General features: G+C 41.2%; 1 protein-coding gene across 1 annotated transcript; it reads left to right on the forward strand.

Annotated features, from left to right (window-relative positions):
* Positions 1–1,497: 1,497 nt before the first annotated feature.
* On the forward strand, positions 1,498–17,986 carry LOC111077786 (odorant receptor 30a). Its single transcript, XM_022372197.2, has 8 exons — positions 1,498–1,809; positions 1,872–2,010; positions 2,076–2,346; positions 2,403–2,502; positions 2,564–2,665; positions 2,736–2,843; positions 2,908–3,021; positions 17,948–17,986. Exons 1-7 carry the CDS (start codon positions 1,498–1,500, stop codon positions 3,007–3,009), a joined length of 1,134 nt encoding a protein of 377 aa, XP_022227889.2. The 3' UTR covers positions 3,010–3,021; positions 17,948–17,986.
* Positions 17,987–18,070: the final 84 nt, after the last annotated feature.

An 18,070-nucleotide genomic window follows, 5' to 3' on the forward strand; every position in this document is an offset into this window, starting at 1 on the left:
AACGCCAGATACAGGCCAAAAGATACAAGATACTTGCACTTGTACTGGCAGTTGAACTGTTTCGCTAGTTTCCGCTCTACACAAAAAAAAAGGTGCGCCCTGGAGCATATTACAAAATAGCATTTCACAAAGAGCGGCAAAAACACTTTAAATATGAAGCCAGCAAAGGATATTTCCACTCCCAAAAAGTCATTGTCTTAATGGTTTTTCATAGTTTGGGGCTCCCTGTCCCTCTCTCGCGCGCGTTTAATGGCCCCACGTTTTGCCAATTAAAATTCTAATTGGTTCGAATAAAAAATAACTGCGAATATCCTAACACTTTTAAGCTCTCTCTTAAGTTGTTTTTTCCACAGTGCAGCTTTCCCCCAAAGAAAGTTTCATATTAAGACAGCCGCCAGACAGGAGAAGGGCTCCCTGCACATACATCATACGAGGAGGAGGAGTCCTTGTAGTCATCGTAAAAGCAAATCAAGCGTAAGAGCCCCGGGTAACACCTTGGATATAAAACTCTAAGTGACAGGTAAACACACACACACACACACACACACAGACAGGGCGTATACGCAATGTATCTTGCACTCTTCGAACGAAGCAAGGAAGGAATGTAATTAAAGGCAAAAGTTATTGTATGATTGATGATTCTCCTTTTGCGGGGGGGGGGGGCCCCACAACCCACATTTTTCCAATTGCAACTCAATTAAAAGATTGTCGATCTTTCGTTTTGTGAATGAAAGAAAATACCTTAAGGTTCTCGAACGCTGATAAATGATGCTGGCAAGCCAGTGGTTTGCTGGCTGCTGCCATTCCCACTCATACTCGTTCCTATGCCCCCAAATAATGTCTGAGGTTCTTTCAGTTCAAAGTTCAAAGAATGCCCACACAGATTCCAAGAGAGGGGGAGCACAGGGTGAGTGGTCGAACGAGCGAACATGTGTTTGGGGGCTTTTCTAATGAAAAAGGTCGACTTTTGTTTGCTTTTGAGGTTTTTTATTTTGGGGGGGGGGGGATTTGTTTGGGGTGCGAGATGTTCTTTTGCAGACAAATTGCCAACGATTAAGATTTTTTATCGGTCTACGGAGAGGCTGAGGCTGTGCCCCATGAAAAATGAAGTTGTTTTCTGTGTGTGGGTTGGGGGTCCTGCGGATCAATTGAGTGAAGTCTTGGGCTACTTCTCTGGAAAGTGGATTAGGACGACTTTAAGCTTGAAATTTCCGCACTTAAAGAGGCCTGACTGTGGTAGTTTGAGTGTCCTTTTGATTGTGTTGCGATTACACGTATAATTATCCACCCTTTGGCTGTGTAATTAACACATTTTCCCCACTCTCTCAAGCAGCCAAATGGAAAGCCCATTAATTAGCATCACGAAGGGTGTTTGTCTGCCTGTTTGGAGGGGGCGGGTATATATTGGAGGGTATAAGCCCGCATCGATAGCAGTCACACCTTCATTGACAACAGCCGCGCAGGCAGCATAACACCTGCCGTGCTGCCACTGCAACAATGGATCTGAAATCAATGGAGACCGTGGATATGCCCATCTTTGGCAGCACCTTGAAGCTGATGAAGTTCTGGTCGTATCTGTTCGTGCACAATTGGCGCCGCTATGTGGCCATGACGCCATACATTTTGATCAACTGTACGCAGTATGTGGATATCTATCTGAGCACCGAATCGTTGGATTTCATCATCCGGAATGTGTATCTGGCGGTGCTCTTCACGAACACTGTGGTGCGTGGTGTGCTGCTGTGCGTGCAACGTGGCAGCTATGAGCGATTCATTGCCATGGTCAAAGTCTACTACCTGCAGTTGCTAGTGAGTGTCCAGTGCCATAACAAATGCTGCATCTTGTGGACTGAATGTATCTTTTGCGCTAGGCATCAAGGGATCCGCACATCCTGCGCTTGGTGGAGGAAACGACACGGCTGTCGATAACCATTGGAAGGATTAATCTGCTAATGGGAACCTGCACATGCATTGGTTTCGTCACCTATCCCATTTTTGGTTCCGAAAGGGGTAAGATCCCGGCTCACAGATGCAGCATCTAGTGGATAATGTATCTTTTTTGTGGCGTGCTGTAGTGCTGCCCTATGGCATGTATCTGCCAGCGATTGATGAGTACAAGTACGCCACGCCCTACTACGAAGTGTTCTTTGTGATTCAGGCCATCATGGCGCCCATGGGCTGTTGCATGTACATTCCCTACACGAATCTGGTGGTGACATTCACGCTCTTTGGCATCCTCATGTGCAGAGTGTTGCAGCACAAGCTGCGCAGTCTGGAGAAGCTAGAAAAAAGTCTCGTTCGTCGTGAGATTATCTGGTGCATAAAATATCATCTGAAACTGGCCGGGTATGACAACTTTTTATGGGGTTTCCTATATATTTTTAAAGCTGCTTTCTTCGCAGCTTAGTGGATGCCATGAATGCCCTGAATACACATCTCCATCTCGTCGAGTTTCTGTGCTTTGGTGCCATGTCCTGTGTCCTCTTGTTCTCTTTGATTATTGTGAGTGGCAGTGAGGGATGCCAAGGGGAAGTATCTTAATGAATTGCATCTTTTTTCGTAGGCTCAAACTATAGCCCAATCTGTGATCGTCATTGCCTATATGGTAATGATATTTGCCAATAGTTTTGTCATTTATTCCGTGGCCAATGAACTCTACTTTCAAGTGAGATAAATCCCTATATATTTCTTTATTGTATTCTTGTATTTATTGTTACTTTCTTCTCTTTCTGCAGAGCTTTGACATTGCCATTGCTGCCTATGAAAGCAATTGGATGGACTTTGATATTGACACACAAAAAACGTTGAAATTTTTGATAATGCGCTCACAAAAACCTTTGGCTGTAAGTCTTTTGCCCCCTTCTTATTCACTTTAGATCTGTCGCTTAAGCTTTGTTGCTCCCGCAGATACTTGTGGGTGGCACTTATCCCATGAATTTGAAACTCTTGCAGTCGCTGCTGAATGCCATTTACTCATTTTTTACGCTCCTGAGACGCGTCTATGGCTGAGGCAACGCAAAGGTTAGTAAATGTATTTTTTTTTTTTTTTTTTTTTTGGCTACTTTTTGGAGCTGAACAATTGCCAGAATTGATTGCATTTGAGTTAAAGTAAACGCTTGTTCCCCCTGGAAAAGAAGAGAGGAAAAGTAGCTGCTTATTGGATTGTGTTGCAAATGCATTTGCCACAGCGGAGAGGAGACAGAGACGTAGAAGGAGTCTGCTGCTGCTGCTGCAACACGTTTTCTGCCCCCCAAAAAAAAAAGAGGAAAGAAATAAACTATAATAATAAAAATTGCTTCTTCTGTGGCAGGGATGGGGATTCCTTTTGTTGGCCTTTGCCGCAACATCCTTGACCACACAACCCCACACCACTCCACCCGCCCAAGCGTCCGCTCCTCTCCTTTGCTCTCCTTTTGTGTCCTTTTGTTATGCCCGTCACGTGGCATTCGTATAACTTCTATTTAAGCAAATATAAATCTAAAGTGTGTGCTAAATTAGATTAAAATGTTCTCTCTCGTAAAACGTAAACGTTGCCCGAGCAGCAGTAGCGAAAGAGGAGAGACGAGAGAGTGGGAGTAGAAACGGCTCTGGGAAAGGGATTCTCCTGCCGCCAAGTGCCGCATGTGGCAAAACAAATTGTTAATTAATGTTGGGACATTGTAAGAAAATCAATTGTTTTAGCCTTTGAAAGTGTTGTGTTGTTCAAGGTAAGAAATTAAGTGCTTAAATAAGCTATCGCTTTCGTATGTTCTGGTGCATTTAAGCTATATATTTGGTCATTGAAATCAACGTGATTTATCCTCCGAAAATGTCGAATGCGGCAGAGGCTTTTCCTTGACTAAACTTTCGGGGAAAGAAGCTATACTGGAAGGCTTATACACGCCATCAATAGTCTCCGTTTTGATGCGATTTATTGATCGAAATAAATGCTGCAATTCTCGTTTGTTCTTCTTTGTTTTATTGCTGACTTTTTAGAGGTTTACGATCTATATTCTGGGCATATTTATATTAGTTTCCTTACTCTTTTTCCCTGTAGTTTCACCACTCTTTCTTACTCCATAATTTCTCACTTATCATTCGCTTTTCCCATTTCGTGTTCCCTGCTATTGTTTTCCTTTATTTTCGCTATTAATTTCCTTTGTTTTGCCACATGCATTCCTTGTGCCCTAACTTCAAATACTCATCCGCACATTATCGCTGCTTATTTGCCCAATCAGCCTTAACTTTCACTTCAGAACTTGAGCTTTCAGCTGCTTCCCTGGGCTGCTGTCCTTACGTTGCCCCGTTGCCCCTTTCTGTGGCAGTGGCATCATCATCATCATCATCATCGTCGTCGTCTCCGTGTCTCTGACTCTGTGTGTCTGCGTCTTCAAATTGACTTTAATTTAAGAATTTTTGATATGCCGAATGGCAGCGCAGACCTACAAAATGGAACGAACGAAACGCTTGACGAGCCTTCCGCCTTGCTTCAGGGCTTTGTGTCTGCTGTCTGCTGCTGTCTGCTGCTGTCTGCTGCTGTCTGTGGCTGTGTCGTCTGGCTGAGTCTTCTGTTTAATGGAATTTACCTCCTTCCGCCTAAGAATTTCTCTCACTCTCTCACGATTTCTTGACTTCATGGCTTGTTTTATGGTGGAGCAGAAGATGAGGCCTAAGGCTCCTTCCGTGGCTGTGGCTGTGGCTGGTAGTCAGCCGAAAAGAAATGCTGATGCGACAATTATAGTTATTGTCTGGCGGATCCAGCAGAGATTCTCCCACTCCTCTGGCGTACGTGAGGCATGCAACGCACCTCTCACCCACACAGATCTGCCCCTCCTGCTGCTGCTGCTGCCACACGACAGCTGCTGCTGCTGTTGCTGCCACATCCTTGAATTTCAGATGCTTCTGCTACGCCTGTTTTATTGCTAATGTAAACATGTTGTTGCCTCCCCCCGCGTCAAATGTCTTTGACGCCAAATTGACACATTTTCAGCCTAGAACTCCGTCTCAGAGGGGGTAAGGGGATATTCGCCATCGCCCAAATAGTGTGCTAAAATGTGGCACGTGAGTGAATGGAGCTTATCAAACACTAAACAGGAACCAGGAACCAGCAGGAGGCATTTTCCACGGGGATAATCTTTAATTTTCCAGGCAGGTGGCGGCAGTGGCAGGAGCCGCCTCGAGGCATTCGAAGGATGAAATCAATTTACGCCGATTCACGCCTTCGAGCCTTCCATTCGTTCGTTCGTTCGTTCGTGTGATGTGATTCGATTGCTTGAGAGTGCAAATCATGGACTCTGCTTCCTACTCAGTGTCTAATGAGGCGACTTTCTCCACAGATATACGAGCACAACCCTTTCCCGGGTATATAGTTTTCCCCCCACACACTCGCCCACTCCTACCCCTAGATATGTCCTCAATTTTCATGCTTATTTTATGCGCATCATCCCAAAAATTGCCGACGTGTTGGAATTTTTAAAACATTTTTCCTCGGTTTTCCTTCATTTTTTTTGTGTTGTGTTGACATTTGACTTTTGTGCTGGAGATTCGTTGATCCCAGGATCCTTGACTACTGGCTCTGGTTTCTCTGGTTGCTGTGTGAAATTTAGGTCAAGCGGTCAAGTGTTTTATGTCCTAGAGGACCTTTTAGAGGGTTTTATGATGTTTGCCAGCAGTGCGAACAGGCAGGGGGGAAATGGGAGAATAGTGGAAAATCCAGCTGCCGGATGGGATAAAATGTTCTGATGCTTAAAATTGAAACTTGGTGAAATATTTAGCAGAAGAAATGACAGGAAAAGGAAAAGTTAAAGAAAGGTTTCGACTTATAGAGAGGGTTTTCAAGGGAAAACTTGCGTCTAAGGGGAAGAAATGAAAGGAAAATTAGGCTTAAAGGCATGTCCTGACTTCAGCAGAGGGTTTTCAGTGGAAATCACTTTAATTTCTTTCCCATTGAAGAGTTTTTCCTTTCTGTGTCACACATGCTTTGCTTTCGCCTGCCTTTGAGCCATGAACTAAGTGCAGCAGACACACACACGTATCTATGCCACAGATGCGTCTGTCAATGGTCTAAATTCTCCTCTTCCTCTAATGGAGAACTGAATAATTTAATAACATTTTCAGTTGTAATGTAAACTAAAAGCTCAATGCTCGGCAAACAGAAAACAGAAAACCTTTTGCATAATTTAGCGCCAAGACGGCTTTTGGGCCAAATCAAATCTAATTAACTTGACTAAACAGATGGCTAAACAGAAGGCCAAACAGAGGGCTAAACAGCGGAGTGGAGTACATGGTTAAGGCTAATGTTGTGTATTTATTGGGCTAATCAAATTAGTTTGCTCGTTTGAATTGCACTTGCAGCAGGCATACAGAATCAAAGTTGCGCAGGCAGGCAGTGGGGGGGAGGCAGACTTATGTCGATACGGGCATCGAAGTTCCAGGACACACAAATTGCCAATCAAAATCAAAATGAGAGTTTTCTGCCTCCCACCCAACCATAAAACGCACTTAATGTCGGAGGCAGACACTTTTGTGCATTTCGGCACGGCAGCTGGCAAATTGCTATTTACGGTGCCGGACAGGTTGGCAGTACATGCTGCAGCCCCCTCTCCTGCCGCCTACTGTTGCCTACTGCTGCTAAAATGCCATCAAAATTGTTGCACAAATCTGATTAAGATTTCAGATTTCGTAAACGATTTATGAATGCCACAAACGAGTGGAGTGCGTGACCATGGCCAGAGCTAGGAGGAGTCCGTGCTCTCTTCTTTTTTGTGGTCAGGAATTAGCCATGCAGACTATAGGAAAATTCTCCTTGCTGCTCTTTGGCCAGTGTCAAATGCTGGCTGCAGGCCAGTTTGCCAGTCGAATTGAGGGCCAAAGAGACAAAGCAAAGAGCAGAGTAGGTGCTGGGGATTGTGACACATGAAAACTGTAGATAGAAGTGCATTTTCCCAAAGAGATTGGCAAGCCTTTGCCTGGACTGTTACTTAACTCTTTTGATGCAGAAAATTCTACTTTGCACGAACGTTTTTAATCGGATTAGAAGTGCTTTCCTTTGAAATTGCCGTTTAAATAAGGAACATATTTTTCGGCAAATTAAAGTAAAGTAAAGTTAGAGCCCAGGTTAAAACGATTGCTTATATCATCTTAAGGTTCGCTTTTTACATTCCCTGAAATGCTCTGTGAGATATTAACCCAGAGGTGGCAGTCCAAAGCCTAGAAATCCTTTTGTTCTCTTTACTTTTTCTTTTCTTCCTTTTACCTTTACGTTTCTTTCACTTTTAAGTGCTCTATCATTATTAGCCTTAAATAACTCAGTTGTAAGGCAATTCCTTGGCCACAATACAAATCTCATTATCAATCAATTGCTGCTGAAATCATTCCCATTCTCTGGCCAACAATTGGCTTTGGCTTCCTCTTTGTAATGCCATTCCCCTGCTACATCCACACTGTGGATGTATTCCCGATTTGATTATCCTGCGGTTTACTTCATCTACCTAGACTTTTCTTTTGCTACTTTTCCGTGGAGTGTATTCCGGTATTTATTATGCATTTTCTTTTTACTGTCAGTTGTCTAACAAAATGTTGTCTGACGGTTTGCCGTTGTCTGGCGGCACTTTGACACTTTTTTTTCAAATTGGGGAACGAGCCTTCCTGCTGTCTGCCTGCAGGACACTTCTGCCTTCTACCGGCTCCCTCTTTGGCTCTCTGTTTAGTCTCCTGAGTGGAAGATTATCACCACCAGCCGTCATGGCCAATGAGCCGCCTCTGGTGTCTGTTTGCCTCTTTGGCTTTTTAACATTTCAATTCTAATTTAAATATTATATTGAGAGGCAGACAGACAAGTAGCTAAAAGCGAACTTTACTTTAAAGATACTTGCCGCGTTTTTCAGTCGAAGAATTTTAATGGAAATGCTCACTAATGGAAATTCTCATGGAAATTCTCTTGTCAACAGCTCTTTTGCATGTTGACAGTTTTCCCCCTGATTTAGTGGCACGCAATTCAGCCAATTAGCTAATGAATTTAACCTTGAATGAAGGTAGAACTACACACAGGTACAGTGGCACCCCTTTGAAATGTTAGTGGAATGTTAATCAACATACGCGTATGTTAGCAGCTGCATGTTAATTAGGAGTTGTGCTCTGTTCAGCCGCTGTTAACTTACATTTCCTGCTGTCTGGGGATTGGGCAGAGCTCCTCCTTTTTCATGGCTGATTGGTAGAAGTTTTACTCTTTTGGCCAAATTATGATCCTGTCAACTGCGTATTGTTTCTACTTTTTGGCTGCTTTTGTTGCTTCGTTTTTGCTGCTTTTGTTTCTTCCATTTTGCTGCTTTTGTTGCTTCCTTTTTGCTGCTTTTGTTTCTTCCTTTTTGCTGCTTTTGTTTCTTCATTTTTCGCTGTTGTTTTGGTGTTCATTTTCATGGGTTTTCTGTCTGGCTGTCACATGTCAAATGTCAAGTTCACTTTTTGTTGGGTTCGCAACAGCAGCAGCAGCTGTTGGGAAAACTATTTTGCATTGCGATTATTTTGCAGTCGCTCTTCACACTGCACCATCAGCAGCAGCAGCAACAGCAGTTGCCAGCCAAAAACACTTGATGTCCGTGACTGCTTATGATAATTCAGTTGTTATATCTACACCATATATAGATGTTTAGCTATAGATGTTTTATACACACAAAGAGCACTTGATTTGGTGGCAAAAGAGCGAAGGAATCCATGGGGTAAATGTGACAGATGTAGAGGCAAATGACCGTCAGGTCAATAGCTTTATTTGCAGAAGAAAATTCATGCTTTAAGAGTGGCAGAAAGTATTCCTAGCACAGTAATAATCTCTATATACCCTGGAGATATTACCATAAACAGCTCCTCCACTTCATAATGCCTCTAAATGAACTATAAACTCTAGGATTCTAGATTTTTGCATTCATAAAATATCACTCATACGCAATGAATGCTGCAGAGGCAGTAGCAGCGGCAGCAGCAGCAGTTTCACCGCCAAATGAGGCATAAAATGAAGAATGGGAAGCATAAAAAATGAAGCGTAAAAAACAGGAGCAAGAACAGGGGAAAGTAACAGCAGAAAGTACAATGTAAACAGGTGGAAACAAGAGAGTTTTCCCCCCACCCCAAAAGACGAAGAAAAAAATTTCGCAACTAAAAACCAAGAAAATGTTGCCATAAAAATGATTTAATACACATTTTATATGAGAAAAGTTTTGCAATTTTTGCACATTTAATGTTCCGCCACTCACTTGACATTTGACGTGGCGGGGCCAACTCCTGTTTTAATTCAAGTTAAAGTTAAAGTTAACCTTAACTTTAAGACCTGTCTGCCTGCCTGACTGCCAGTGCGTATTCCTTGGTTAATTATGCTGCAAAGTTTTGCTTGGAGTTTCCTTGCTGCCTTTCGTGTGGGGAAAAGTTGCGTAAATTAAATCTAATTGAATCTAAAACTTCCATTCGAGAGTTTTCGTTCGTTTTGTGCCGTGGAAATGTGATTACAATAAGGGTTTCCATTCCATTCCGTTTGGCCATGGATATGTTTGCTCAGGCAACTGGGGAATTATTCATGTCACTTCCTTTACTTTGACACGCCCCCAATGCGCTCGTTCTGCCAGCTCCTTGCTAGGAGAGGGATAATCAGCGGCTTTGTTGCTGCAAAAAGTTTTCCTTTTCTCCGCTTCCTTTCTTTACTTTATTTTATTGAATTTAGAGCAAAGTGTCGCTTGTTTATTAGAGAGTTGGCCAGGCAGAGAAAGAGAGTGTGGGAGTGGCAGAGTGTGAGTGCATTGAAATTCCATTGGGTAACTGCCTCTAGGATCTACAATGTCCTCTTGGGAGGAGGCTATAGATGTTCTCTCGAATGGAATGGGGAGGGGTGGGAGGAATACTTAAGGCGACAATAATGTGACATACATAAACAATGCTCTCTCTTTTCTGGCATTGCCTCTGACATGACGATAAAATTGGGAAATGGACGCGTATTAAAAAGTTTTCAGTTTGTCAATCGTTAAATAAAAGAAAGAATATTAAATTTGCGAAATAAGAAGATGTGGAATCTTGGGAGGAATGAGAAGAGAAGACGGGAATAAAATACTGAAGGAGGAGAGTTAGAGTCCGCGTACACATTTTCCCTGTATCATTCTACTCATCTCTTATCCTTGAAAAATTATTGAAACATCGATAGGAAATATTGCAATCGATTGGCTTCCTTTTCTGAAACTTTCTTTTTTTATATTTTCATAAATTTGCAAATCAATTGAACTACAATTTCCCTTTAATTTCCACTTAAACTCCTCCCTAATTAACTTCAACTTTTATTAGTTTTTCTTTTGGAAAATGCTCCATACAAACTTCATTTTCATGCTCATTAAATGCGTCGTCTCCCGCTTCATTCGAACAACAACACAAAAAACTCATCAAATAAATCAAATTTTTCTTGTTAACCCTTTTGCTTTCCCTTCATCGAGATTCTTTTCAGCAGAAGGAAAACTTTTTCCTACACTTTTTTGTGTGGCCTAAAGGGTTTAACGAAGGAAAAGTCAGGGAAAAGAGAAGAAAAGTTACGCCAAAAATGGCGTTAAAATGTGTAATCAGAGAGAAGCGACACGCAAAAAGACGGGGGCAGAGGGATCATCCGGGACGAGGCTGGAGTTGAGGGATTGAGGGTGCAACTGTCGATGATGACGACGACGTCCACGGACTGTTAATGAAAATTGTTTTTTGGTGAAAAAAAGAAGGAAGGAAAGCGGAGAGAGTGGAAAGCCCTGCTGCTGCTGCTGCTACTGTAAATGATTGGTGGAAAGAAAGTCTCATGCCCGCAGGACGGACGGACTGAAGCTGCTGCCGAAACTAATTAACGCCAAATGTGGCCGAGGCCTTTGAATGATGGACAAATCGGGGGGAGGCTACTCCTTCCAAGGAATAGGAGAGTAGAGAAAAAGGGTTTCCCACTCTAGTTTTTTTTTTTTCTTCGTATTTTCTCTTGTTGACTTTCCCAGTGATTTGCTTCGTTAAATCCCCAATGCAGTCAGAAGAGGAAGAAGCAGAAGTCTGGCGACTGCAGGACTTTCTTTACTTTCTTTGCCGCTTTTCCAACATTTTCCTACCACAACAAACAACAATGACTGGCATTTAGCAGTGAGCATTTTCCACGCCTCCTCCTCCTCCTCGAAAAGCCTTTTCCAATTACTCACCAATATTTACCTTGGGAGAAAATTTTATTTCATTTGACATTTTGCGCTGGCCAGAAGGAACAGATGTCTAGACGACAAGCAGGCGGCACTTAGGCACGCTTCTGTCTCTACTCTAAAAACTATATATACATAACTATAAATATATTAGATGATAGGTATATATATCCATCTACCATCACGTTTTCCTCTACGCTCTGGAGTTCTTTGTGGGTTTTCGGAGCATCGCCCAAAAGTTCACTGCATTGTTTCGGGGCGGGACCATCAATGCGAATATTGATGGCCACTTAAAAGTATGCAATGAAATTTCGTTGAATTTATAGCGCATGACACTAAAAGATAGTCGCCAATTGAATATCGGTTTTTAGTGAGCGATTAATACGAGTATAAAATTGCCCAACTGCCAACGCTTTTGGTGTCCTTCTCTCTTTGAAGATCTCATCTCGTTGTTTCCATGGAATCGCTCAGATACACAGATACAATGAGTCATTCGCTCTACCTCTCTGTGCCCATGGAGCCAAGTCATTGGCCACTTGGCATATTTCTCGTTTTTCGCATAAATAAAAACCAAATGATTATTGGCAACCGCCTCCCCTCCACTTTCTTCCCCAGACTGGGGCTATAGACAGACGGGCGTCAATATCTGAAAGGGAGATTCGATGGGAAGGGACGGGGAAGCAGCGGTACATTGAAATCATTTTAATGAAATGGGAAACCTTTTTATTCTCTTGAACCACAAATGAATTCTAATACGATTATGGCCAGAGTCGTCTTTTTTCAATGAAAGGAAGAGGCAGCAGGCAGCAGGTCAGGTAGTCGTCACTGGAGGAATGTGTTGGAATCTCTGGGAGAGGGAGAAATGAAGTCAAGGCTGGGAATCCGGTTTATTTTTTAGGGATTTTTAGCTTCAAAAATGTTTGGCGATGCAGAAGAAAAAGGTTCGGATATAGATACAGATATGATGTGATGGATAATGATATGAGAACGCCGATTTCAAAGGGTTTAAGAGCTAATTGGAGATCATTTCCAGTGGAATTAAATGATGTCATGCAGGAATGTTTTGACCAGCAATCAAACACAATAAGGGAAACTTTTTTGGGGTTCAATTGCATGGGCATTCGAATTACATATTTTCTGTGGCATAATTATACTGTATTATATGGGATAATGTTAAAGATACTGAACCAAAAGGTTTTTAGAGTATATCCAATTTAATTTGGAATACTTATTGGAGCACAATGCAAGATAATTGTAGTTCCATAGTCTCTTTTGGTATTTCCACTCTCTTTAGCTTCATTTTTATGCCCTCATCCATATATTATTAGCTTTAAGAAATCACGTCCCCTCTCTCTCTTTGCAGCATTCAATCAAAGTCATGGTTCTGCTTCAATCAAAGTCCATGGCTCTATTTGATGACCAATAAAGTTGTCAGGCAGGGCGATAATGTTATTAACATTGCTTACAATAATTAATTTAATTTTTGTAGACCAATTTACACACGTAATTAAAAGACACTTCCACCCCAGACCCTAGCCCCCAGACCCTAGGCCCCAGCCCCTATACGACGGTCTCTCTTTCAAGTCCCATGCTGGAGCGAGTAGAGTGCGTGTTTTAGAGAATGTCTTTTATTGAAAAGGAAGGGGCATGGGGCATGAAGCATGGGGCATGGCCATTAGTTTCTATTTCCATTGCCACAAACACTGACTAATTGCCCATGGTCAGTGCCTCGAATGTCAAACGCCGCGCGGAAGCAGCGGGAAATCAGAAGAAAAAAAAATTCATATAAATGAATATAAATGAAATGGAATGGAATTCTATGGGGAGATGCATACATTTGAGTTTTTATCAGTGATTTATGGGATGAAAACAAGCCCGAAGCTGCCTCTAGGCAGATGAATTTTGCAATCGGCAAATAAATATATATGCAAAAGTGCCCATAAAATAACAATCTACAGAAATACGTATGTATAGTAGAATGTGCAATGTGCATGGGAGACAAGAAAATGCTCTTTCCCGAGTGGGGAATATTAGCGAACTACTACGAGGCGTGGCTATGGATTTTAGAATTTGCTGTGAGGAATATTATAATAAAAAAATCATATAATTTTACGCTTCTAAAGACCCATTGATCCCCCATGTTATATCCAAATCTCTTACTTTATTGAAATACCTTTTCGTAGGCCATATCCCAGCACTATAGGACTTATTCACACTTCTCTGTCTTTCTGTCTGTCATCGCAGCAATTCCAGATGCAAATCAGTTGGCAATCAGAGCACAGTTTGCTCTTTTGACTTGTCTTCAAGCTGATTCTTTCTTTTCCCTTTTTTTCCACTGTATTATCAATGCGGTAGTAGGAGGCTTATCATGGCAGACAGACAGACTCTCGGCTGACAACAGCGATGAAACGAAGGAATGAAAGTGGAACCCGCATGTTGCATGCAGCAGCAGTTGCAGCACCAGCTGATGATGATAACAGTTGACATTCCCCCCGTTGAGGAAATGTCACTTTTGCATACAAAACATACATATGACAAATACTAAAATATCTGAAAAATTAAATGAAAAGACAAAGTCCGAACGCGCGCGCGCCTTTTCCTGTTCTGCCAAAGTTTTGCGATAAAAAAAAAGAGAAGGGAAAAAGAGAAAAGAAAAGAACTTCACTCGAAGGCAATGCGTTGCAATGCATACAAAAACGAAGATATGGCCGCAGCCCAAGCCGAAGCGCCGTATCGGGCGATATGCATAGAAAATGAAGAAGAATAAAAAAAAAAGAAAAAGTAAAGAGAGGGAACTACAAAAGGGAACTACAGAGGGAGGGAAGACGGCGGACTGCAAACAAAGCGTTGGAGAAATAGTAGAAAGAAAAACTTTAGTTCTTAAAATGGCAGCCAGACGAAGCGGCGTCGTCGTCAGCATTTTGATAAACCATTGAATAAATGTTAGAACAGAAAACAATTATTAAAAAAAAAAAAAAGCAAAAACCAAACAGAAAACCACAAAGATGGGGAAGCTTTTTCCAATACGGAACGGAAATGCGGCACAGAAAAAGGGGAGAGTAAGCAGCAGCAACAACAACAAGAAATCCGAAGAGCAAACTAAGGAAGAGCTTTATATGGCAATAGAGTGATGGAAGGGAGGGATCCCCCCACAAATGGCATACTTTATGGGGGGCGTAGCGAGGTCTTTCATTAGCAAATGTTTAAACGACTATTTCTAGCGATTAGATAAGACTTTTGGATATGTTAAATGAATAGGGAGAGAGAGAAAGAAATCTTGTGATTCTCTAGAGAACTTCAATTGGATAAGACTTTGCAGGGTACTTACATATATGTATGTACGCAAATATGAATAATTTCATAGGAATAAACTCTGATTTGTGTGTAATTATGGAACAATGAGAGAGGCTTTTCCTCAGGGTGAGCATCAGGGTCTCTGCGGAAAGTTTAAAGAACTCTTAAACGGATAAGGGAATGACGTACTTGTGGATAGCTGTAGCTATGCAATATATACAGCAATTTGATCCACAAATGGCCAAGAAAACATTTCCATAGCCTCATAAAAAGCCACCCTTTTATTCTCTCTTATAATCCAACATATCTACAGATAAGATACGGCACCTCAATCATAATTTGTTACAGTCAGTGTTCAAGAGGAGACTCCATAGAAAATGCTCTTTCCACCGATCACAATTCCAGCGACCCCTTCCACAGAGATTCCTCAATCAAGATCCGATAATCTGGCACCAAATTACAGGCAGGGGAAATAAGACATTGAGAACACACCAGCAATAAAGTTATCAAGCCACTTGTGACGGCTCGCCACAAACACACGAAATTCAAGAATAAAATAAAATACATTCAAAATGTGTTCCGAGAATCCCCCCCAAAAAAAAAACAACACACACACACAAAAACATAAAACGAAAGACGCGACAACATAACGAATTTTCCATTCGAAATTAACAAAAAATTATGTTTGGCGCCAGGTCTGAGACCCAGTGAAGAGATCCCCATGAATGGTGGTGCGGTGCTGCCAGTAATTGGAAACTAAAACCAAACATGAATAAAAAAAAAACATACATCCATAGATCGTACAGAAATGGCACGTTCCGTCTTAAAGACAGGGACAGAGAGAGACAGATAGATAGAGAGATACGCGATTTGCCGATTTGTCCGATGATTTGCATAATTGCGTGATTCGCATACCGCAAAAATTTGCTGTATCTCTGAATCATCGCTTCTCGTAGATAGGGGCGCGGGGAGGAACCCAATCTCAATCCATTCTCTTAGATGTGGGGGGGACTCATCGTGTGGTATAATTTCTCGTATTCAAAGTTGCCCATGACTCAAGTGCTTACATTGTCTGTCAAGTGTTTGATTATCTCATTCGAAAAGTGAAAGAAATAGAATTCAAATACGACATTTCAAGCGACTTTTAGGGCATTGATGTGGCTGATTGAAAGCCAAGTATTTGGGTATTTTTTAGAGAATGAAATAGATTCAGCTATGAGAATGAAAAAAGAAAGAGTTTCCCATAAATTAAGAGGCCATGGAAATCTTTTATACTCCTTTGATATCATATTATTCACTAAATATCCCTATAATATTCCATAAATCTTTCATTATTTCCTTCGGGTCAACTCTTTTTATCTGTCAAATTCGCATTCATCACATGGAAAAGTATCTTTGCATCTTTTATGTGATGGAATTCCAGAGTACGCGTTCGAGCTGTGATGGAATTTCTTGATTGCATGTTCGAGTTCGATGCTCGATGTGCGTGAGGTTGCTTCTCAGTTTGTTTTGGGTAATTTTCATAACCCAAATGAGGGAATTATTATTGTTCGTAATAGAAACAGAAAATAAGTAATGATTTATATGAATTTTCAATAAAATTTAAGATTTTTAGGAAAGATTTTAAGGAAGTTCTCCAAATTAAAAATTCTTTGAAATTAAATATTTTTTTTATCGTTTTATCCGTCTTATAATATTTAAAGGTTATTCAGATTCTATTTTCTATTCAGTTGCTCGCCATTTCCTTAGTTTTATCTCTAAATTCCGCCCACAAATTCCAGCAAATACTATGACTGCTCTAATCTACACCTTCATCATAATCTTCCCTCAATAATTTCCAAGAAGTTTTTGTTATTGCTTTTGGCGATTGCAGCGCTGACTAAACCAAACAAAAATCAAAATAAGGGAATTATTGTTAGCGTCTCGCGCAACCAACCTCAAACCCCGTACAAAAGTGTTCGCATGCCGATGCATGCCAAAGACGGTTCGATTCGAACACAACAAGCGAAGACTCTGTTAACAGCCACTGTTAAGCGGTTCGATTAATGTTGCGGCAACAAAATCTTCACAGTATGTTAGCCATTGCGGTGGATTTTTTCGTTGCTTGCGTTAAGTTTTCTTGGCCACTTTGGCTGTTGTCCCTACCCCCTCTTTCTTTACCTTGCCGGCAACATGTTTCCATGCAACATCAGACAGCAACATGCAAGTGAAAATGGTTCCGAACACTCGAGAGGAATTTTATTTGCTCAATAAAATTTGACGGTTGTTCGCATCGGTCGGTACGGAGTATCTAGATACTCGAGAGTATCTCGTCCCGCTCGCTTGCTTTGCGCGCCAGAAGTTAAATTTGAAAATAAAATTTTGAACCGTTAACAAAATTGGTTTTTTCAATTGCCAAAACGCAAAGAAATGCGACAACGCGACGTGCTGCCAATCCAATTCAAATTCAAATAAATCTAAAAAAAAGTATGTGCATCACTTCGCCCCATGAAAAATCAAATCACCATCAAAATCAAATTAAAGAATGAATTAATTTGTCAGCAGCGGAAATATCAAAACAAATCGAAACGTGTTTGGCATCCCGTAGATGCAAAAATATACTCGCAAATTATAAACCCAACGTCAGCTCAGCTCTGTTTAGCTCAGCGCAATAAACAGCTTCGCAAATGTGCCCCAAGAATTGCCAGTGCGATTTGCCAGATACTTTTGTATCTTGCACTTTGCAGCGTGTGTGTTGTTGTTGTTGTTGTTTTGGTATTGTGCGAAAGTAAAAACTACCTGCGAAACAGACCTCAAACCCAAACCCAAACCCAAACAAAACAAAAAAAAAAACCAAGAGAAAACCAGTTTTGTGAAAATTATTGGGACTGTGTTTGGGTTCGGTTTTTGTTGCTGTTGCAGTTCCCAGTGTATTGGCCATTTCTTGGTTTTGGTTTTTGTTTTGGGGGCATTGGTTTGGCTCCCTGCTGAAAGGAAAAACTGAATTTGTGGCTGCCATTTGGCGTCTGGCTGCAGGAGATAGTGAGAGAGAGAGATCATAAATTTAGGGAGAGAATGAACCAAAGAAAAAAGGAATAACCGAAAGGTGTCAAAGGTGTCGTAGGAAAGCGGATAAAAAACTATTGAAATTGGGTTTGGGTTCCTTGGTCTGGATTTACACTGGTGGATGTAGCAGAAAGAACCTCCGGGAATCCAATAATATTTATTTACATTGAGATAATAAATTAATATTTTTGAAACATTTTAAAGTCACAGAGAAATTATAATTATTCTTCTTTCGAATTCTACCAATAGCAGAATATTCTTTGGATGCTTGGGGAAAACTTGGGGGTCAGAATAATTTGCAGGATCGTGAATTTATTTCTCTTCTTTTAAAATGCACGTGAGGGACACTCTCCATAAAATCTCAGAAAATATAGATACCCAATTCTTCATGAAATTAATCTAAAACTAAACACAATCCTCCCTTTTCGTATCTCAATCCACAGTTTAAATAAAATACAACAAAAAGTGCAACAATTAACCACACAAAATATAACAAATAAAACAAAAGAAGATTAAAAAGAGTTCCAAGAACTTTTTTCTACCCAAGACGAAAAACAAAAAAATCA

Source organism: Drosophila obscura, unplaced genomic scaffold, assembly GCF_018151105.1.
Source record: "Drosophila obscura isolate BZ-5 IFL unplaced genomic scaffold, ASM1815110v1 contig_179, whole genome shotgun sequence".
Lineage (NCBI taxonomy): Eukaryota > Metazoa > Arthropoda > Insecta > Diptera > Drosophilidae > Drosophila > Drosophila obscura.